This window comes from Etheostoma cragini, chromosome 11, assembly GCF_013103735.1.
Source record: "Etheostoma cragini isolate CJK2018 chromosome 11, CSU_Ecrag_1.0, whole genome shotgun sequence".
NCBI classification, from domain to species: Eukaryota; Metazoa; Chordata; class Actinopteri; order Perciformes; family Percidae; genus Etheostoma; species Etheostoma cragini.
This window is the reverse complement of record NC_048417.1, coordinates 8268132-8288639: the sequence shown is the minus strand read 5'-3', so window position 1 is coordinate 8288639 and position 20508 is coordinate 8268132. Positions and strand designations below refer to the sequence as shown.

Here is a 20508-nt window from a genome sequence, read left to right as displayed (position 1 = left end):
TAATGCCTTTGTGTAGTCTGGGTTTTTACATTTAAAGGTTACACCAGTGATTTTGCATTTTTGCACATTTAAATCACATGCACTTCACATGATCACAAGTATGTCAAACAAGCTATTGTCTTTTAGTTTTTTTTAGTGTTTTTTTGGGAGCACTATTCCAGGCAGCTGGTTTTTAACATTCATTTCAATAAAGCATGACAATCAATTAGTTGGAAACCAACAGCTTCTTGGAATTGATTGAAAAAATAAATCCTAAAGTGTCCAGCCTGAATTTAAAACAAGAGAAATATACATGATTTGTAGTCAAGGAGCTGAAAACTCAGATAAAACACTGGTATGGTCCTTTAAGTTTTTTAATACCCACAGGCTCACATTCAGGATTTAACAGCTGTTATAAATGTACCTTTAAGGGTAGCTGTGAAAGTACAAACAAAGTGTTTCATGAACAGTCGAGCCTTCAGTTTCTTATTTCCCCACTGTGGGATAAAGTATAAACCAAACCTTTTCATCAATCGAAAATTACACATCTTTGGAAAATGTTTAGTGGGGTTTGAATATAAGTATTCAATGGAGTTACCATCTGATAATTAAAGCACAAACTTCCAAATCATAAAAAACTAAGATATTTTCTCTTCACAGCAGCAATTTGTGACACATCTTTGTTTCTTGATTCCAGTGCTTTGACATATCACAAGTCAGTATACAGTATTGACAGTAACGATGAGAAAATATCAAATGTTCATTATTTTCCTTTTAGTCCTTCTACATGTATGCGCATGCTGCCACTGATTAGTGTAATGATATGTGTGTTTGCGTGTCAGAAATATTAAGACCACACTTTGAATAATAAATAATCTCATAAAACAGCCAAAAGTAGAGAAGAATCGGCAAGCAGTCTGATTGCTTAATTTAAAGATTACTAAACCCTGAAATGTCTACACAGCACTTCAGTGGATTTAGGCAAACACTGTGTTTTATTACATTATCGTGACAAAGGTCTTTAATAAAAATCAATGTCTTACATGTTCTTTGAGCTGATTATAAAACCTTTCCCCACAGAAGTTGGCAGTTTCAGATATATTCCATATGAGGATGTGAAAGCTGTATTCTGAAAGTCTCTATGTCCACCTTTCCCCAAATATTAGCCTGACATATTTTGAGCGTCTACTAGAATTCAAATAAAGTTCTGTGGGTCTGAACAATGTTTTACTGCAGGACCAACTTTGTAATGTTAAGATGATTGCTTGATATACAATATTTTGTAACACTCAGCGGACTGGGTGTATCAACATTAGTAGCTACTAGGAGAGAGAACATTTGGTTGATAGAGCCAAACACTAGAAAAAAAACCTGCATGGATTTTCGGATAACATGCAGTTTAGAGGCCTCCATGCTGTGTATACACCTGGCGCACTGGGAGTACAGTATAAAATAAATTACAGCTTCAAAAAGACGTGCCATACTATTTTTTTTTTTTTACTTTTGGGGCCTTCCACCATGCTGGGATATAAATTTAGGATAGGATTCGGGATAGGTGTAGATTAAAAAGGATGCAATGTCTCAAAGGTCCTCTTCTCTAGTGGTGGATATGAGGTGCAGAAGCCTACAGACACTCAAGTAACGGACTTATTTAAAGAACATGAATGAATAGTTTCCTCAGTGTCACATGGGCTGGAGCTGAAATTGTGCCCAATCAAATGTTAATGATCTAAGTTTGACCTGTGGGATTGCATGATTTCTTTGCTTCTTAACATGATAACAAGAACACACAGTGTAGGTGATGGGAAGCACATGAAACCAGGATCAGCTGATGATATACAGTTGCAGAGATGTGGTTTCAGTCCAACCTATCCCACCCAATAGCAAGAAAAGTAACAGCATGCAAGAGCTGCAGAGGGACTGTAAATATGCTCATCAGTACCATCTACCGGCAAGACCTGCAACAGCTTGCAACACTGCAACAACTGCAGCTTTTGTGTGTGTGTGTGTGTGTGTGTGTGTGTGTGTAGGTGCTGTTTTGTCTGTTTGTTTACAGGTTTTATATTTCACATTTTAAAAATGACTAAAATATAAAACTTGCCTCCTCTAAGTGTCACTGTCTTCCATGACAAACCTCTGCATTATTTTACAGGCAGGAAGAGGCAGTCCGAACTAGATTCGGTGAGTTTAAGTTCATTCTTGACCTTAAACAGCACAACAAGTGCTCTTCATGGGATAAAGAATACAAAAGATGCAACTCAAGGCTAAACTGCTGTTGTTACTATCTTTTCCTGTAGGTGGTGCAGGTTGAACTGATCACACAGCTTCATCATGTGGCAAAACTACAGCCTGCTACACGTGAATGAGTGAGTTACTCCAGTTCTATACCGTGCTTCACATCGACACAACGTAAAGTGTGGGTATCACAGTATCCACTGACAGAGCAGAAATGTTTCACTTACTGTTTTGTGAGCTTCCAGTCTGAAAAGCTTCAGGAATGCATGAAAATTAAGTAAATAAGGTGTGTCAATTCCTTAAAAAGTCAAATTCTTCCACCCTACCAACACACTCTTATACAATACACACACACACCCACACACACACACACACCCACACACAAACACACACACACACACAGAGAGAAAGAGAGATCCCCCACCAAACAGCACCCTTCACGCAAACAAACACCCACAACTGTCTGTAACCTTGTGTCAACCAAGGCCTGTCCTGTTCCCAGGCTTCACCAGTCTGCAGTGTCCTCACTATGAACGTGCAACAGCCACTGCTTTTTTGTTGAATAACTGTTAAAGATTATCCCGATGACATCGATATTGTTGGATATGCTTCTCTCTTTCTTTTCAAAGTGCGACTGGCAAACAGAGGTGAAAAGAGTTTCCTGCCGACCGCTTGTCGCCCACAGATCTCAGGACACCACAGGAGTCATGTCCCATAGCTGCAGATAAACATGAGACATAATCAGTTTCATGGTTGTCAGCTTGAACTAGTTTTTAAAGGGAAAGTTCTGCTGACTATTTCTAAAGTTCAGACAGAGATGAGAAAATGGACACAGATTTATGGAATATGGTTTGTTTCATATGCAAGTTTCAGGATCTGACACTCATATTACCATAATAAATGTAACATTATGAGTTTTCACAAAATGTTACTGTGTGCCTGCATGTCTAAACTGAGACTCATGAATACAACAGATAGTGTTTGTTCCCATCCAGACCTTGATAACCTTGTCGGTGCCAGAGGTGAGCAGATTCCCCGTGGTCGGCTCATAGTGCATGTAAACAACGCAGTGCTTGCTGTCGTGGAAGGTGGCTGTGGGCGCTCGACTAGAAGACATGAAAGGAACGCCAGTTACTTTACAGTGTGAGCACTCAGAAAGCTGAAACCACAAATGTTTAGTATATGACAACAACAGAGGATGATTGTTACTCACTCCTCGTCAGTGATGGACTCGTGGCAGCTGTCACACACACGCACCTCAAACTCGAAGCCCATGAGGGGGATGGTGGACCGTTTGGATGAACATTTGCCACACACGGCCTGGCCACACTTCCTGCAGTGGTGCTATAGAACACAGGAGGACTTCAGCACATCAGCTTTAATTAACAGTATCAATTCTTACCAAGACATAGAAAAAGGGTTAGTAGTGGTATTATTATCGGAGACGGACCCACATCATTGTATTGCAAGTCACAAGTAGAGTCCTAAGTCCTTATGCACTCTTCACCCAATGTTTTGCAATTTTGTAATGTAAAGCAGTAACAGTACAATAAATCTACAGACATACAAATGTATATTTATCACTTTTAAACAAAAAGATCAGGTGTACCATCAGGTGTGTTTTTCCAGACAAAATTTAAGTAAATTTTAATTTCTGAGCTGAATGTTTTGCATGTTGCCCCTGATTTTTTTGTTGACCTCAGTATCAATTAATTTCAACTCAAAACCCAAAATCTGTGTAAAGCCACAATACATTTGAGATTTTGTCAAATCAAGTGGCACCGCACCAACACTGGACTGGTTTAAACACGTTTGAGTGACCTTAGGATATTGGTGTTTACTTTTGCTTTTATGATCACGTTTGTTTCCATATTTTAAACTGACTAAGCAATAGAACAATGGTCTCAACCTCCTCTGTTTTAGGTAGATTGTATTACAGTGTAAAGTGAATAGTTGTGTACTGCTTACAGTTCTGCGTTATTGGTCCCATTCTCAGTTTATTTAGCTTTTTTAGTGTTCTCAAGATTTGAAAGTGAAACACGGACTTCATCTCCAGAAACACCAAGTGTGTTGTGTTTGGTTCTTGCTACAGAATATCCCTGAAGTTTGCTGTGCAGGCAACATTTTTTATTCATTATATATTACTGTATCCATAAACTCTGGACCCCGCACACAAAAAGGAAATGAGTAACCACAACATAAAGCTGTTCCTGAGAGTGAGACAAGTCACATGATTCCTGCTGACCATTATTGTAGGAAGTGTTGACTATGTTTTTTTGCTAGAACGTTGTTTGTTTGTGTCTGATGATTTATAATTATGTAACCTTTAATATGGTGAAAGGAATACAAGATCATTAGAAATGGGTTTTTACAGCACCTGTCGCAGGCCGATCTTCTTGCTGTCCCACATCTGTTTGAAGTTCCAGAAGAAAGGCTGCTCGCACTTCTGACAGGAGTCACTGTCCAACCACTCGGGGGTCTGTGTAAACAGTTTTAAAGTGAACTACTGCATCGAATTAAGTCTTCCCAATATCAAGAAAAATATATTAAAAGCACAAAAAAAAAATCTAGTTTAAAAAAAGAGACATTTTGATAAAAGAAAAAGTAAACTAAGTATAAAATGGCACAGAGGTCAGAATTTTATTTAGCAGCTTTTGAAAAAATTCATGAAAGGAATACTTAAACATGTTGGGAGTTATGCCTTTTTGCTTTTTATTTTGAGAGGGAGATGGAAATGTCAATAATAATCCCATGTCCATCATTTGTTTACTTTGAATGAGTCAAGATGTGGCTAGCCTAGTCTTATTTATACAATGAATCGTAATTGTGTCATTCCTAAAAAAACAGGAGCATTGAATCTAAAATTCGAGTTATTGGGAAAGTTATTTGATAGAACAATTTCTTGATGAACAAGAGATTATTAATCCGCCTAGTAGTTCTGTGTCTCCATTAAATTTGGGCCAAACAACACAACTGAGTGACTCATTGTTAATAAAGAAGCAATAAGGCCTAACTGTGTGGAGAACAGCCGAGCACAGAGGGAGACGAGAGGATGTAAGGCTGACGCTAGACAGTATGTGTTTCTTTGTAAGAGGGAAAATAAAATAATTTTCTGCTAATCTGGTTATTTTTCATGGATCTCCTAAAAGGATTTTAATCTAGAGTAGGAGGGATAGCAAAGACAACTGCAATTTATGTACCACACTGATCTGTATAACAGTACAGTATGTGTGCACATGTGCAAACAGGCATGGAAACTGCGCACATATGACACATTTCTCCATTTTTTTTTTTCCAAGTGTCACAGTTCACAGATTAAGTGTGAATGTGTGTTTGTGTGTTGGTTGGATGTCCCACTCCATCAGTCTCCTGCCTCCTCTTCTCACTCTCACCTCTTGTCGTGTAACATCCATGTTCCAGATGACGATGCCTCCATCTGAGCTGCAGGAGATGAGCTGACGAGTGTGTGAGGCGTAGCACAAGCCCTGAACCTTGTCACTGTAAAGTATAGAGCGGAGGGGTTTCAGTCCTGGCATGTTACCATGAACATAAGTGGTTAGTATGAGAACTGCTCCTCAAAACTCTTCTACAAAACAGCCATGTTGCATAAAACACAACTTGTTCACTTTTTTAGACCTTCACAGATATGGGCTCTTTCAGACATTGATGGTTCTAGAAATGCACCCTGTTAGGTAAATCTGATATATCTAAATGTTGGTTTCATGTCTGAACCAGCACCTCAAGTCGCACCTGTAATATTTCTGTACTACTTTTTACACGGTTTGAATTTAATTAGGGCTTACCGGTATTTACTGAATTAATCAATTAATTACTTGATCTATAAAATGTCAATATTGCTAAAAATACTCTCACAAGTTCCTAAAGCCCAAGATGATGTCTTTAAAATCACTGTTTTGTCAAATCGACAGTCCAAACCCCAAAAGATATTCAGTTTACAATTTCCATTGTTGTAAAACAGAGAAAAGCTAAAAACATATGACAAGCTTGAGCCAGAATATATTTGGCATTTTTGCTTGAAAATATTAATTCAACAATAAATTAATTATCAATGTAGTTCATTTTTTGATGATTGACCTCAACTCTTAATTGAATGCGAAACATAAATGTTAAATATGCACAGGGAGAGATTAAATGCATTCTTTGTTTGGATTCTTAAGATCAATACGTCTTCATGCCACCTGCATGAAGGAATCATCATGAGGAATTAAACCAGAGTCCCAATTTACAGATTGACATTTTATGTTTGTGAACTGTCTGACTTATTAAGGGATTGATTTTGTGCCGTTGTAGACTTTATGTTTGTCTGACAGAATCCAATTCAGACTTATGCTGTGTTAGAAGTTTACAGAAATATGCTTGTAGATTGTCTTTGCAACTTCAACACAAACATACTCTGAGGGTGACTGAAACATGAGACAGACAGAATTGTATATTACACAAAAAGAATTGCTGATAGAAATGTCTGTAATAGGCTATGGTCCGCTTGATTTTTGATTTATACTTTAATATATATCTCATATTAAAGTTTTTCTCCGTTGCTTTGGCACATTTCTCAAATCATTCTTGACATTTGCAAACCAGTAAGTCGATTTCTCAAAACAGTTATTACAGACAGCACCACCCGATGGATGGACCTGCAAAAGCCTGTAACTTGTTCAAAATCTCTAGTTCAGTCCTCAAAAGTAAATCTTTACGTCAATAAACATGACTATGCCATCAGGATGTCAAGTCCGTGTGTCATTGTTCATGAAGAACAAGAAGTTCATGAGTTGTGTTGTCAATATAAAATTGTACTCTATGTATTTTCTGATGTACACAATCAGATTACACACAATCCCCTTGATGAATGGAGGTCAAGATTCACCTGAGAGCAATTAATAAATTCTGGACCAAGTACTTACAAAACAATCTGTAAGAACAGTTGGAAGGTACTGTATGGAAAACTGGCTTGACCGATTATGACAATGAGTTCATCCATTTTGCATTCAAAGACATTCAATGAACTAAGGCAATTCAATAGACATCCAGTATATTATAGTATGAGCAACATGACATGAGCAATTGATCATGTAAAAAAAGCAGACAGTTGTACATGATCAAGTGAATGCACGTAAAAAAGCAATGATGCTGACAAATTGATTTTATCTTGTGAACAAGTGACTAGATTATGTGAAGGTTGAACAAGCAGCTTTGAGAGTGTCATTGTGACCCCAGTTCCATAGAAAAGACAATATCAATCTGTAAAAAAACAAACCAAAAAAATTCAAAAACAGAGAAGCACAAAGCAGAAAAGCAAATTATTATATTATATTATGTTATTATATTATTGTATATTATTATATACAACTTATCAGTTTTTGGTTCCATTCAGATGAATAACTGCTACAGTAGGAGACATATTCAGAAGTGGATGTTTGTGATTCTTACTGGTGTCCTTGCATTTCAATGGCGGTGCCTTTGCGCCCTCCGATATCCCACATGATAATGGAGTGGTCTGAGCTGCCGGAGAACAGCACCCTCTGGACCGGGTCCCAACACAACGCCGTCACATTACCTGGAGCAAAGTACAACACACATGATAAATGTAGAGATTTAGGCCTGTCATGCACTGGTTCTCACAAGTTTTTTTGTTTTCTTCCTTAACTGAGTTTATGTGCTGGGCCTCAAGGCTAATTCGACTGATACTGTTAACAAGCCTGACTCCTGTTTGCATGCCGTCTCTTTTTCTACTGATACTTTAAACCCTATTTAAGACACTTTGAAATGTATGTGACACTGTGTTTTGAAGCAGTTTTGACAGTGACAGGCGCAAAAGATTTATTTGATCATTTAGGACCATCAGGGATCTTAATATCACTTCTTATCTGGCTGAATAAATCTGCTACCTGAGGACAACAGATGTTGACATCTTGAGGTCATCTAGCATCAAGCATTACTTGAACTTAATGCAGCTACTCTATGAACCTTGGTGCTTTGTGTGAGGTTCCTCTAAATATAAAATAAAGCATAATGATTTAGTTTTCCTCTTCCTTTATTACTTTTCTCTCTCCTGACAAAAGCTGTACCTGGCTGATATTTCTGCAGAACACTAATTGTTTCATTAACATGTTTATTTATCTGTCCATGTATGTTTGTACAGACAATATCTGTGTAAATATTGTGCAAAAGCCAATGACTGTTGTATTCAACAAAGTTGTAGCTCATGCACTGTAGTATGGGCAGAGGCTGCAAGAATTCAAAGTTCCATCAATGTGTGTGTTGCAACAAAAAAATTCCTTTCATTATGAATCGATCTGTGCAAAACCCCAAACTTACATTTAATTTAATTAAATTTACAAAGAGCAGAAGAATTAGCAAATCCGTCAACTATCTGATTAATTCTTTAAGCACTAGTGTGTACAGTGTGTGAGTGTGTGTGTGTGTGTGTGTGTGTGTGTGTGTGTGTGTATACCAGTGTGTCCCTTAAAGGTAGTGACCAGGCTGCAGCTGTCCTGCTCCAGCTTCAGGATGGTCACCTGACCAGACTGGTCCCCTACAAAGGCGTGTCTGGTCTCCACATCAAACCTGGAATAAAATTAAGGTTGAAGAAGAAGAAACTGTGTCCTGCTCAAAAACTCAAAAACACAGAACCAAAAAAAAGCCAAACCCCATTGCTATATCAACACAACAACTGAGCTGCACAGTGAGTGAACCAAATCCTTTTATCTGTGGAAATTACAGCATGTAAGATTTGAATCAAAGCCATTTCTTTTAGTGGCAGCAAAGTGGAGGACTCTTAGCTCTTTCACTGGCCATTCAGTCAGACCTCTTCTGACCTGGTTAAGTCACTACAGACCAAAATCAATACAACACTGTTTGCACTGTAGGATGGAAAAACAATGACTGCACAAGGAATAAGCTATACGATTTTCATCCAATATAAATCCTTCTGCCTTAAAAACAACAACAAAATAATAGAAATCTAATTATTGGAACTTTCAATTTACTTTCTCTTACTGGATACCTGAGATATTCTGTCATTAAAGACATGTAAAGATCTAGATCAGTGGTTCCGCCAACAAATCAACCTTTAACAATATTTGGAAAATTGAGAAACACAAGAGCAAATGAAGTCAAACATTTGGAAAATTTCATCAAAATAACATCACTTAAGCAGCATTAAAGCACTTATCCAGCTTTGGTCCCCCTACAGGTTGGAAGCGGAATTATCCATTATTGCTGCTGTTATGTCTCATTCAAACTACAGATCCGCTGCCCAATCTGGCAAACTTGCATAATGTATTGTAATAGTCAGTTCCGCTTACAACCTGTAGGGGAACCGAAGCGAGAAAAGTACTTTCTCTAAAAGTACTAAAGTGTTGCTTTAAGGACATGCAGCAAGAGCTGAAGGTTTCCTTTTACCTTTTTACTGCTGTTCACATAATAAATGTTTAACAAGTTAATACTTTCCTCAAGCTGCACTTAGCATTTTGACACAAAACATCTCCAAATACCAGAGAGCATGGTTTATGGTTTATGAGCGTCACTCGTCTAAATAAGTCTTATACGTTTCATGTTTTTTATTGCTTGCTGTAGTTATGTCATTTATCCCCAGGTCCAGTGTGCCCCATTTGACCAGCAGTATTTAAATTACAGTCCCAAAAGGGCTTCTAAAACCACCTTAAAGTGGATTTTTAAAACACCATGACTATTCAACATGTCATACAGTTTCACATGCCAATTACCAAATTACACAATTACACTTTACACTTAGTACAGAAACAGCCCTTATTATTCCACCTAAAGTCCTTCCAAAAAGAAAATGTAACTGTCACTTCTCAGCTTCTCCCCTCCCACTTGTTTTAATGCCATGCTAACTAGATGGGTTAGCATGTAGCATGTAGCTTGTAGAGGTTAGCATCAGACCAGCAGTCTGATGACCTCACAGCAGGCTCATTGGTATGGATCAGCCTCGATGCTGAGCACTCAACAGCCTTTGATCTGGCCATTACTGAAACCGACTCAGACCGTTTCCTTGACAACAGCATGACTGACGCCTGTTATTAGCCCTTCCCATTAGAACAAACTAACTTGAAGCTAATCTGCCCTGATCGCCCTGTCTTATGTTTATATGGTCTGAAAATTGACTGTGTTGTCATAACAAAAAGCCAGAGACTTTTCCCAGTGCAGAGCACCAAAAACGGCTCTTCTCTTTCCACTTGGTTATGTCCACTCCATTTAGTAGGAAGCTTGGCTGTCAAGTTCATTAAGCGCACTCTAAGGGCTAAGTAGCAGACAAATCAAGTCAACAAACAGACAAGGAGGGGCAGAAAAGGCATTAAAAGGATACTGTAGTCCTGAAACACAGGCAGCAGTGCGATACGTCCCCAGCTGCTGGCCGCTTTCTGAGCAGTACCAGTTGAAATTTTTGTCCTGACCGGTGCTCAGAAGCCACTCCATCTCCAACACAAACAGGACCACAGTCACTCTACCCTGATGGGCTGCAGGAACACAAAAACATATATAATTAAAACATTAATACAGAAATATTGGATAGGACGGCATCAACCATTATAAACCAGTGTATATTCAACAGTGTGCTGAAATTGCACAGAAATGCACTTTTCACACCCTATTATGGAAACAGCAAGAGGGTGCAATTGCAAAGAATATTAGTCTAGCACCACTGGCTTCTTTTAGGAATGATCTGAAAACAAATGGAGAGAATGTTTGAAAATTGAAACCGGTGTAGCGATATCTACAGTTTCACAGTAAACAGTCACACATGACACTATGATGTTTTTTGATACACATCTTTACATAAGATCAGAGAATTACATACCATGAAATGTCAGCTATAAATATTACTACATTATACATATTTTAAAGGTACACTTGATGTTACACATGAAGGTATGACACAAACGGATGCACATTACTACATAACTAGGTGTCTGCATGAAAAGACAGTTAGATATTTGTCTTTTACATACTTTTTTTGTCCAGGAATAAAGATGATTAGATAATTCCAAGTTTTTTATTTTCTCTAAAAAATGGGTCAAAAGAGAGGCTTTTGGGGCAACTTTTAAATTATTCTAGGAGATAATCCCATTTTGCCACAGTCTCTTGTTTGGTACCACCACTGAAAGTAATCAAAGTCAGACATTTTCCAATCTTGTACCTATGTGCTTTATCTGGTACTTTCAAGCCAATAACTTCCACGATATTAACAACCTGATATTTGAGGCATGTGGTCTAAACCGCGTGGTAAATCCAGAGTGTTTTTACCTGATCCATACGGCCACACACAAAGGAAGAGTGAAGCCGGCATTGAGAGAAGGGGGAGAAGCGAGATTAAGTTTACATGTATGGGGATTTTCAGACAGTCTGCTGGAAAGAATGCTTAGTGTTTGGAAGCAATTCAACCACCGGAAAAGCACTTTTGACCGAACACACTGGCCCCTAAAAGTTGGCTTTGTGTTTTTTTTAATCAGAATGTCTAATTCTGCAAGTGATGTAAAGTGACAACATTAAAAACAAATTGATTTAGAAAATTTAATTTTAAGATATGTTACCACAGTTTCAGGAGTGGTACTGTATCTTTTGGTTCTCTTCCAGACATGACTGCCCCCCCCACCCCCCAAACACACACGCACAAAACTTCCTTTCTCACCCTGGTAGGTGCTGGCTGGGTTCATTTTATTGTAGTCTTCTGACAGGATAAAGTCCTAAAAGACAGGAAGTGGACATTCATTTCTTACAGTTACTAAGGTCAATGACTAAGGTTTCCAAATAAATCTATAAATGGCACACAAATTCTGTTACTGGGTTCAAATGTCAGTATGCATGTACTAGAACATTACAAACACATTTGAAAAAGTTTTAAATTTTCACTTAAAATGTGATCATATTTTAAGCCTTACTTTTGCAATTGTTTAAATACTTACCATCTATCTAAAAAAAAAAAGAAGGAAATTTCCTAGGTAAAATAAATAACCCTGTGCATAAGCGAGTGAAAAGATGCTCTTGGTCTGACATTGTGATTTCTAACATAAAATAAGCAATCAATTCTTGGCTGTTTGAGATATAAATTCCTAGAAAATGTTCTCTTATGTCACTGTCTGAGATTGTGTAGCATACAACAAAACAAATACTGGACAGTAAATAAATACTGCATCCTAGAATAGACTGGCCTGTACTGTGTCATGCAACCAAACTATTAGTGAAACAGCAGGGAAGCCAAACAGTCTTCGGTTGAGTAAGGGGAATAAAGCAAGCCCAAAGGGTTGTGTTTGTAGGCGAAGCAGGCATGGTCTTACACAGATACTTCCAGTATCCATCCCCACGGACAGCCTCCTTGTCTCTGGGTTAAAGGACATACAGGAGCATGATGCTGGAGACACAAAGAAGCATAAGAATACTAGTGAACATTCTGCTTGTATATATGCATGTACCCTTTTTTTCTTGGAATACTGAATAATATTACTGTTTTAGGAAGGGTTTGGTGTAAGACAGAATCTGTAAAGTACTTGTTTGTCTGATTGCAACATATGCAACAAAGTCACTGCAATTTGACTTCAACTGAAAGTATCCACAGAGCACAACAAACAAAAAGCGTGTGACATAGCAATTCAAAGATGCCTTTATGTATGAAAAACTCAAAAAATTAATTCCTTCTACCTATATAATTTACTTTATTAAGTCATTTCATTCAAGATTTCCACCCTATAAAAAACTGAAGGATGAAATGAAATTGCTATATCCGTAATCCTGAAAGTAGTGATTACTGTATGCAATTTCAGTTTTTGTATTAGAATATTTATAATATATACAGCGCATGGCACTGCTGTAAGCTACAGATATTGCTGATGGCAGCATGGAATTTCCTTCAGTTGCACAACTGGAAGGAAACGAGGACAAACCGTGTCACAGACATGCAGCACTGCAGTACTGAAGAGAGGAGAGAATAGAGCTGTGTAGTGAATGATCCTACAGGAGCTCAGATGCTGAATCTAATTTCAGGAGCTTGTTAACTCTGCGTTGTGGACCGCACAGTGGAGTCTGTGTAAATCGTTATGTTCGTTGTGATGAGGAGAGACACTCACAGAGAATAAAAGCAAAACCAGAGGAAGAGTGAACAAAAACAGGAATGAACAGGCCTGCTTGTTTAAAGAAGTACATGTTATCTGAATAAAGATGCTTCCTGAAGTTCCGTACTCATGATTTATTGGATTACACAAAACAATCATTCAGCTTATTCAAACACACTCTTGTCTTTCTTTAAGATATTGCCCTAAAATCAAGGCCATAAATCAAACATTAAAACACAGGTCAAATTTACATATAAACATATACTGAGGGTAAAAAAAAAAGTAGGCAAGCATACTTACTTGACATAGTGTGGTAGACACTGGGCCAGTACTGGCCACTGTCTCTCTTTAGCCATACCCGAATTGTCCTGTGGGGTAAAAGCATAATCTTTTAGTATCTGCATTACCAAGAGCCCTCATTGTATCTGACTTGTAACACTAAACTCTTAAAGTGTTGCATTCTCTGGCACTTTGTGCTGTGTCTAACAAGGCAAGACAGTAAAGATTATGAAACAGAACTCATAATCTATCATTCAGTTGTACACTGGCTTAGAAAATCAAATCGCTGAGATTTGAAATTGATCATTTTTGGTTGAAACTAGCAGCCCTGAGTGCTTTGCAAAACCTCATTTTTTAAGTCATCGGAACACATTGAACAAAAGCTTGCAAGAAAAAAAAAAAGGTGGCTTTGTGTGGCTTTGGTGCAAGTGTATGCACTCATAAAATAATTTGTTAGGAAGGTTTGACTTTTTGGCAAGCAGATCAGCGAAGGCAATGCGGTAAACTTCTCAAACGCCAACATTTCTTTAAAAAAGGGGAAATATTTATTCAGCTTTTTAAGATTTCTCTGCTAAAGGAATACAGGACAATGAAGCGCAGTTAAAGCTTAAGTCCAATGTGAGGATTCTCACCAAAGTTGCCTCCAGCAGCACTCAGTGAAATCTAATAGTGAAAAGATCATCTTAGAACAGATCCAAGTTTAAACTAAATCAATAAAATAGTCTTTTAAAAAAAAGGTTAATTTGCCGGGACTACATGTTGTTTCCCATGTGACTTCTGGCATGAACAGTGTGGACACCCCCAGCTATACAGCCTTCTTGTCCCAGCTTGGAAGTTGCTAGATAATACCATATAGTTAGTTCATATTCAAGACATATTTTCCCATAAAAACGGTTTTATTACAAGTGGATACTGAAATGTTCTGGGAAATATATGATATATTTCAGATATCTTAAATTGCATAGGTTCTTCTATGTTTATGTATTAATTCACAAGCTACCTGCCAAGTCATACTTTATTTTGGTGAAAGTAACTCAAACGTAACGCAAAAGTATAGCATTACAATTTTGAGACAGCAATATTGTAATATAACTAATAACTCTCAAATGACAGTAACTAGTAATCACTGATAAATTACATTTTGGAAGTAAATTGCCCAACACTGGTTATGACTGCATCAAAATACCAAGGCAAAGTCCTAAAATGTGAAAACCTTATCTGGCAATATACCTGATTCTGTTTCTTAATGAGTAAATGGAAGTAATTAAAGAAAACATAGATGTAGGCTTTACAACATTTGAACATGTAAATGTTCACACCTACCCTCAATCACTTGCAGATCTCAATGCACAATACACAACACACACAGCCCCAGGCAAGTGTAAAACTGGGAGAGCGAAGGGAGAAATGACAGTGCTCTTGTTTCAACTATAGTGACCTCTTTAAGGGACCCAACCCCAAGGTTGAGAAACTCTAAAACGGTAAAACTATGTTTTACTAGCTTTTATTGCCATAACATGTGAAACAAATCAATATAGCCCAAACTGCGATAGCTTATGTTTTTTTTCTGAATGTGGTCATTTTTGGTAGCTAACAAGCTAAGGTTATCGTTATTAAAAAATACCATAACCAACAGTTAAATCAGCTTGTTTATGATTTATTAACGTTAAGTTACTTTGATTTTTATTTTTATTTTTAATCAAAGAGCACACCGTGACTGTGGTTAACTAGAATGAATTACGCTCCGCAGCAGATCACTTTAATAGAAACGTTAGGGGACGTTTTCTTCGTAAAGAGTTGGACTGTTTCTATATGAAATTAAGCCAGGGTTAGTTAATCAATGACCGACATCAGCGGAGACATGTCGAAGGAGGGAGCCAGTGATGGTTATAAATTGGTATGTGTGGACTAACCGCCGCCCAGCTCAAAGCATAACGTTACCTGTCTTCGGACACGCTGATAACGCCGTCTTCCTTGGGAATGATGACCGCCGTGCTCACAACGTCTTGAAAAGCCTCGATTTTGCTGAGTAGACATGGCTTCCGAGCCTGCGGTTGAGGTTGAATTTCGGCAGCCATGAGTTGATGGTGTCCAAACCTCCGTCTACGGTTCTTGCTCCGTGAAACATAACCCCCCCACCCCGGTCCGCCTGCAAAGCCTTGGCTAGTAACTGCTAGCTAGCTAACTGTCAACAAGCAGCACAGTGTTGTGACGGCTGCCAGAGATGCTGCCAGTCAGCTGACAACAGACACCGAGCATGCATTTCCTGTAAAACATAATATCAAAATAAGACTTCCTGTCAAACTTTGGCTTTGTTTTGTTATATTTTCAAAATAAAAGCTCCAGACTGGTCAAGTGTAACTTTAGGCATGCAAAATGAAGTTTTGTGGTCATACAAAAAGTAAGAATACTAAACTATATTTATATGGCACTTTTCCTAAGTTGTAAAGTGCTTTACAGAAACAAACACCAGATAAAACACAAAAAACAGCCTAACACAGCTAATCAAAAAACACCGGGGGGATAATATAACATTAAGAAAGCAAAATCTGAGCATGTTTGAGCAACAACATTTGAAAGCATGAAGCTATCTTAAAGAAATAATGTCACCATTACTAAACTATACCACTTTCTGATAAAACACCCTCATTATAAAGAATCCATGTACTACAGTGACTTGGGCTTTTATTTTTATTTTAGTTCGGGGATTCACAAGCTCAAGAGACGTTACAAAAAAAGCAATCAGGGGGACAATTGATGGAACAGTTGATAGGATATCCTGACTTTAACTCCCCATATGGATAAAGTTCCAAAAACACAACCAAAACTTTCAGGTTACCAGGTTGTGGAAAGTCCTTCACCAGTCTGGCAATTGCTTATGTCTTTTAAGATAGCTCTTTACTCCATCAGGAACCAAATGGACCACTTACTTTGTGGTAAAGGGCTGCAGGTTATCTGGACTTAAAATCCAAACCAAAATTCGTATCAACATTTCTAAAACTGCAGACTTGATGGGAAACTGTGAAAATTCTTCTTTTTACATTTAGAATTGCAGACGACTGACTAGGAAACCTGTGACACCTTTGTTAATGACTTTATTAACAGTTGGTGTATTGGTGCATAACAAATATAAAGTAGCCTACTGTTTTGGCTACAAGGGGTTTGACAAGTTAAAAAGATTACTTCTTCAACAGAAAGAAAAGCATCTTTTACAGGTTTTGTAGGAAAAAGGTTGTTGAGGCAGTTTTCATGTCAGTCTTGGACTAGTGATGCGATTCAGACAGGCATCCTCTTCAACTCTTAAATCTTTAGACTCAGCCTACAACGCTGCCTTGAGATTCATAACCGCTCATGTCCGTGGTACATTTTACCTATACATGAATGCATTGGGTGGTCTTCTCTTCAAGAAAGACGTGATGCTCACTGGCATTAATTTATCTATAAAGCTCTTATGTAAACTACCACACAGAACTTATCTGTTACTCAGAGGGAATCAGCACTGCTCTGCGGATTGGCTGTTGCTTCATGTTCCATAAGCTTATGGTCTGAACTCGGAAAAATTCCTTATAACTTAAGTGCACCTGACTCCTGGAAGAAATTTCAACACTTCCTAAAAATCAACTCACTTGTGCCATTTGGGCAATTTAGAGAATACTTCTTATTACGTTAGGCCTTCTTTTGCATCCTTATTATCCTACTGTATTTTATTTTCAATTTAGAAGGTTTTAAAGTTGTATAGTCTTTATGTTTTTCTTATGACGTATTTGTTTCTCTTCTGTGTTGTGGTTTTGTTTTGGTCTTTGTATTTTGACTCGATGACATTACAAATGAGGATTGGTCCTCAATGTTCTCTCAAGGATAGATGAAGGTTGAATGAATGAATAACAGCGGACTTGATGACCTATTATAGAAAAACAGGTTCTGACGACACCATATTGATATCTAACTAACATTTAGAAAGTGACAATCCCATGTTGTTTACCATTTGTAACTGCATTACTACTAAATAGAAACAAACAGCCATGTTGATACCAATATAGGCTTTATTGATCCAAACAGAAGACACAGATGCAATTGTATATTATACAATATGACAAATAAATAGATTGATTGATTGAGGTGTCTTTTTTCAAATAGCATAATAACTTTTCCACTTGTGAATTGAATGAAAAGAACTCCATACTGTGCTGTTTCCCTACAGGCCTAAACTTTCACTGTTTTAGGTGTTGACTGTGGATTTACAGCTAATATCAGCAGAGACGGATAAACTTTAGGCCTAGTTCCTAGTTGCCTATTTGTAGTTCCCAATTTGCAAGCCTATATCAATTATACAACATACAACGCTTATTGTTTGTTCCCTTTTAAATATTTGTACTGTTTACTATATGTTGCCTACCTGCTACACCAAGGCAAATTCCTTGCAAGTGTAAACTTGCTTGGTAGCCTTAACATCTGATTCTGATTCATGTCGGCCAGCTTTTATGTTGAAGGGAAACAACCTTAAGTCTCTTTTAAAATTTTCTGTTGTATCTTGTAACACATTTCACTGTCGGGGCTGGGCTGTCCCGTAATCAAGTCTCTGAGGTAACAAAACACCCCACTTCCGGTTATGACTTTCATAGTAAAACCCTCAAAGATAATCATGTGTGTTTTAGTAACGTTTTTTAACCAAGCTAATTTTTAGGTCTATTATAAAACAGACAAATGTTTACGTGTTGTGTGTTAACATCAGCAAACACAATAACGTGACACATGATATGAAAACACGTTTAGTACACCTTCTTGTAGGCGTTTATAAAGAGTATTGTTTTGTTTTTTACAAAGAGTTGTAGAACATGACGAAAGTTATTTCCGGTCATGGTTATTCTGAACTTCAGAATAAAGGTCTAAAACTAGTACAGAAGATGTGCTGGCAGAAAAAACTATGAACTTGAGCTCTTTGGATGTTTTGCTGCTCAAATTTTTTGGAGCAACAATAGTAGGCTAGATTGTAGTAATACATGTGATTTTTAGAGTGGAACCAATGTTGCATTTGTAACATAGCCCATTTGAAACATGTAACCCATTATATCATAGAAAACAAGTGCAAATTGAAAACAAATTAATATCGTTAGGAAATTTTAACAAGAAAAAAAGATAAAGAAATCTAAATAACGGAGAATAAATAATTGAGGATAGCTCACAGTTGTGATGTAGCCTATGTTTACTCTAATCAAGAAGTCCAAAATAAACGCAACACTGTAGAAAATACTCAATAACAAGCACATTTGAATGTAAAACTTACAAATGTACCAATATAGAAGCATAAGCAAAAAATGACTTGCTGTTTAGCTTACTCATAAGAGAATGACCAGTTTTAGAGGGTTTTGTTATGCTACTGTTTATATTTACATCAGGACTACTGAAGCATTAACATGTAAGCATCATGTTGAAGCTGGTGGGGGTGGATTGATTACTACTTTTAATGCTGTTGGGAATTCTTCAAATATAGGTTTTAGGCCTACCTGTAGCCTAACTTAAATAAAAGACTTGAGTAAAAGCGTGTTGTTTGGTTACTTTACTTTTCACTTCTATGTAGGCCTAAACCATATAATCAGTTGGTTCACACTGACAACACATAAACATCTGGTGTACAATGTTGCCCTTTAGATCACATTACACCAGCCACATTTATAATTTTATTCTGAAAGACGTGTTAGTGACACGCCGGGAAATTGTGTGTGTGTGTGTGTGTGTTTGTGTGTGTGTGTGTTTGTGTGTATGTGTGTTTGTGTGTATGTGTGTGTGTGTGTGTGTGTCCGTGTGTGTGTGTGTGTGTGTGTGTGCGTGCGTGCGTGCGTGTGTGCATGGGGGGGGGGGCGTGCGTGTGTGTGTGCTGCTTCAATAAACTCTGTCAATCAGGCAGACATTGCTGCTCTTTGCTACCCCCAACCACCGGTTGGTTTCAGCTTATTTTTGCGGAAGTGATGATATGATTTTCCAAGGAGCTTAATCATGTAGGCCTAAATAGTATTGCACAATCGCGCACGTCTTGCTGAGTGAGATGTGGCATTTAGAGTGGAACCTAATCAGGATGATGTGTAGCCTAGTAGACGATCAATTGAAATAATTCGTACATTATGACAAAACTACATGTATAAAGCCAAAACTGATGGGACACCAACAGAAGTCTGCACACTAGCCTAGCCTAGGCCTACTTTATTAAATCTCACTTATTTATTTAATCTATTTTCAGAACTACCGATATAGCGTTTTCGTTTCTTATTTTTAGCAAATATGTAGGTTGTTGCACATTAAGAGCTGCGGAGTGTGTGTGAGTGCATGTCAATCCCTTGCAGCAACTATTCAGCTAAACCCAGTTCCTTAACGTCGTTTCAAAGAAAGGGCTGACTTGGTCATGACATAAAAACAAAAAACAAAAGTGCCATAGTGCCAGCGAGTACTTTCTGTGTTCCCTTGCTGCATTCCTTGTTATTATTTAACGGTTTTTTAAGTATAAATATTTCTTCTATTGTCTCTCTATAGTAGTGATTGTCTTTCACATTAGCCCACGCCCGTGCACATAGTAAATGTTGATCAGGCTATGTAAACAGCTCTCAGGACACACACCGGCTCATTCTTGAATAATGTGGTTAAACAATACGGCAATGCTCCGGAAAAGAGTGCGTCGAACACATGTGTTGTGTCCTTTAACACATAATGCATGTACAGAATATTTTCCTTACATTCCTGCGTCTCAGACAAGCAAGCATGCGCATGAAAGGCTCAGCTTTGGCCTTATTTGGATATGGTAATAAGTGGCATCTGACAGCCAATGAGGAGCGAGAAGTTTTACACGTGACGATGATGGACTGCTTGGTAGGCGGGGTCCAAAGAGGAGCTTTGGTTAAAACCAGTGCACAAGGCACAGCGCATTCAGTGTAGG

The 20508-nt window shown here is 37.8% G+C and overlaps 1 protein-coding gene across 1 annotated transcript; it reads right to left on the bottom strand.

The window, feature by feature from the left end:
* Window positions 1–2594: 2594 nt before the first annotated feature.
* wdfy2 (WD repeat and FYVE domain containing 2) lies at window positions 2595–15836 on the bottom strand. The gene is made up of 12 exons (XM_034885687.1): window positions 15525–15836; window positions 13605–13672; window positions 12534–12607; window positions 11888–11942; window positions 10565–10715; window positions 8687–8799; window positions 7663–7789; window positions 5607–5712; window positions 4592–4693; window positions 3428–3558; window positions 3212–3320; window positions 2595–2932 (listed from the first exon to the last, which is right to left on the bottom strand). The coding sequence occupies exons 1-12, from the start codon at window positions 15659–15661 to the stop codon at window positions 2903–2905; spliced, it is 1203 nt and encodes a 400-aa protein (XP_034741578.1). The 5' UTR covers window positions 15662–15836; the 3' UTR covers window positions 2595–2902.
* Between the last annotated feature and the right edge of the window lie 4672 nt (window positions 15837–20508).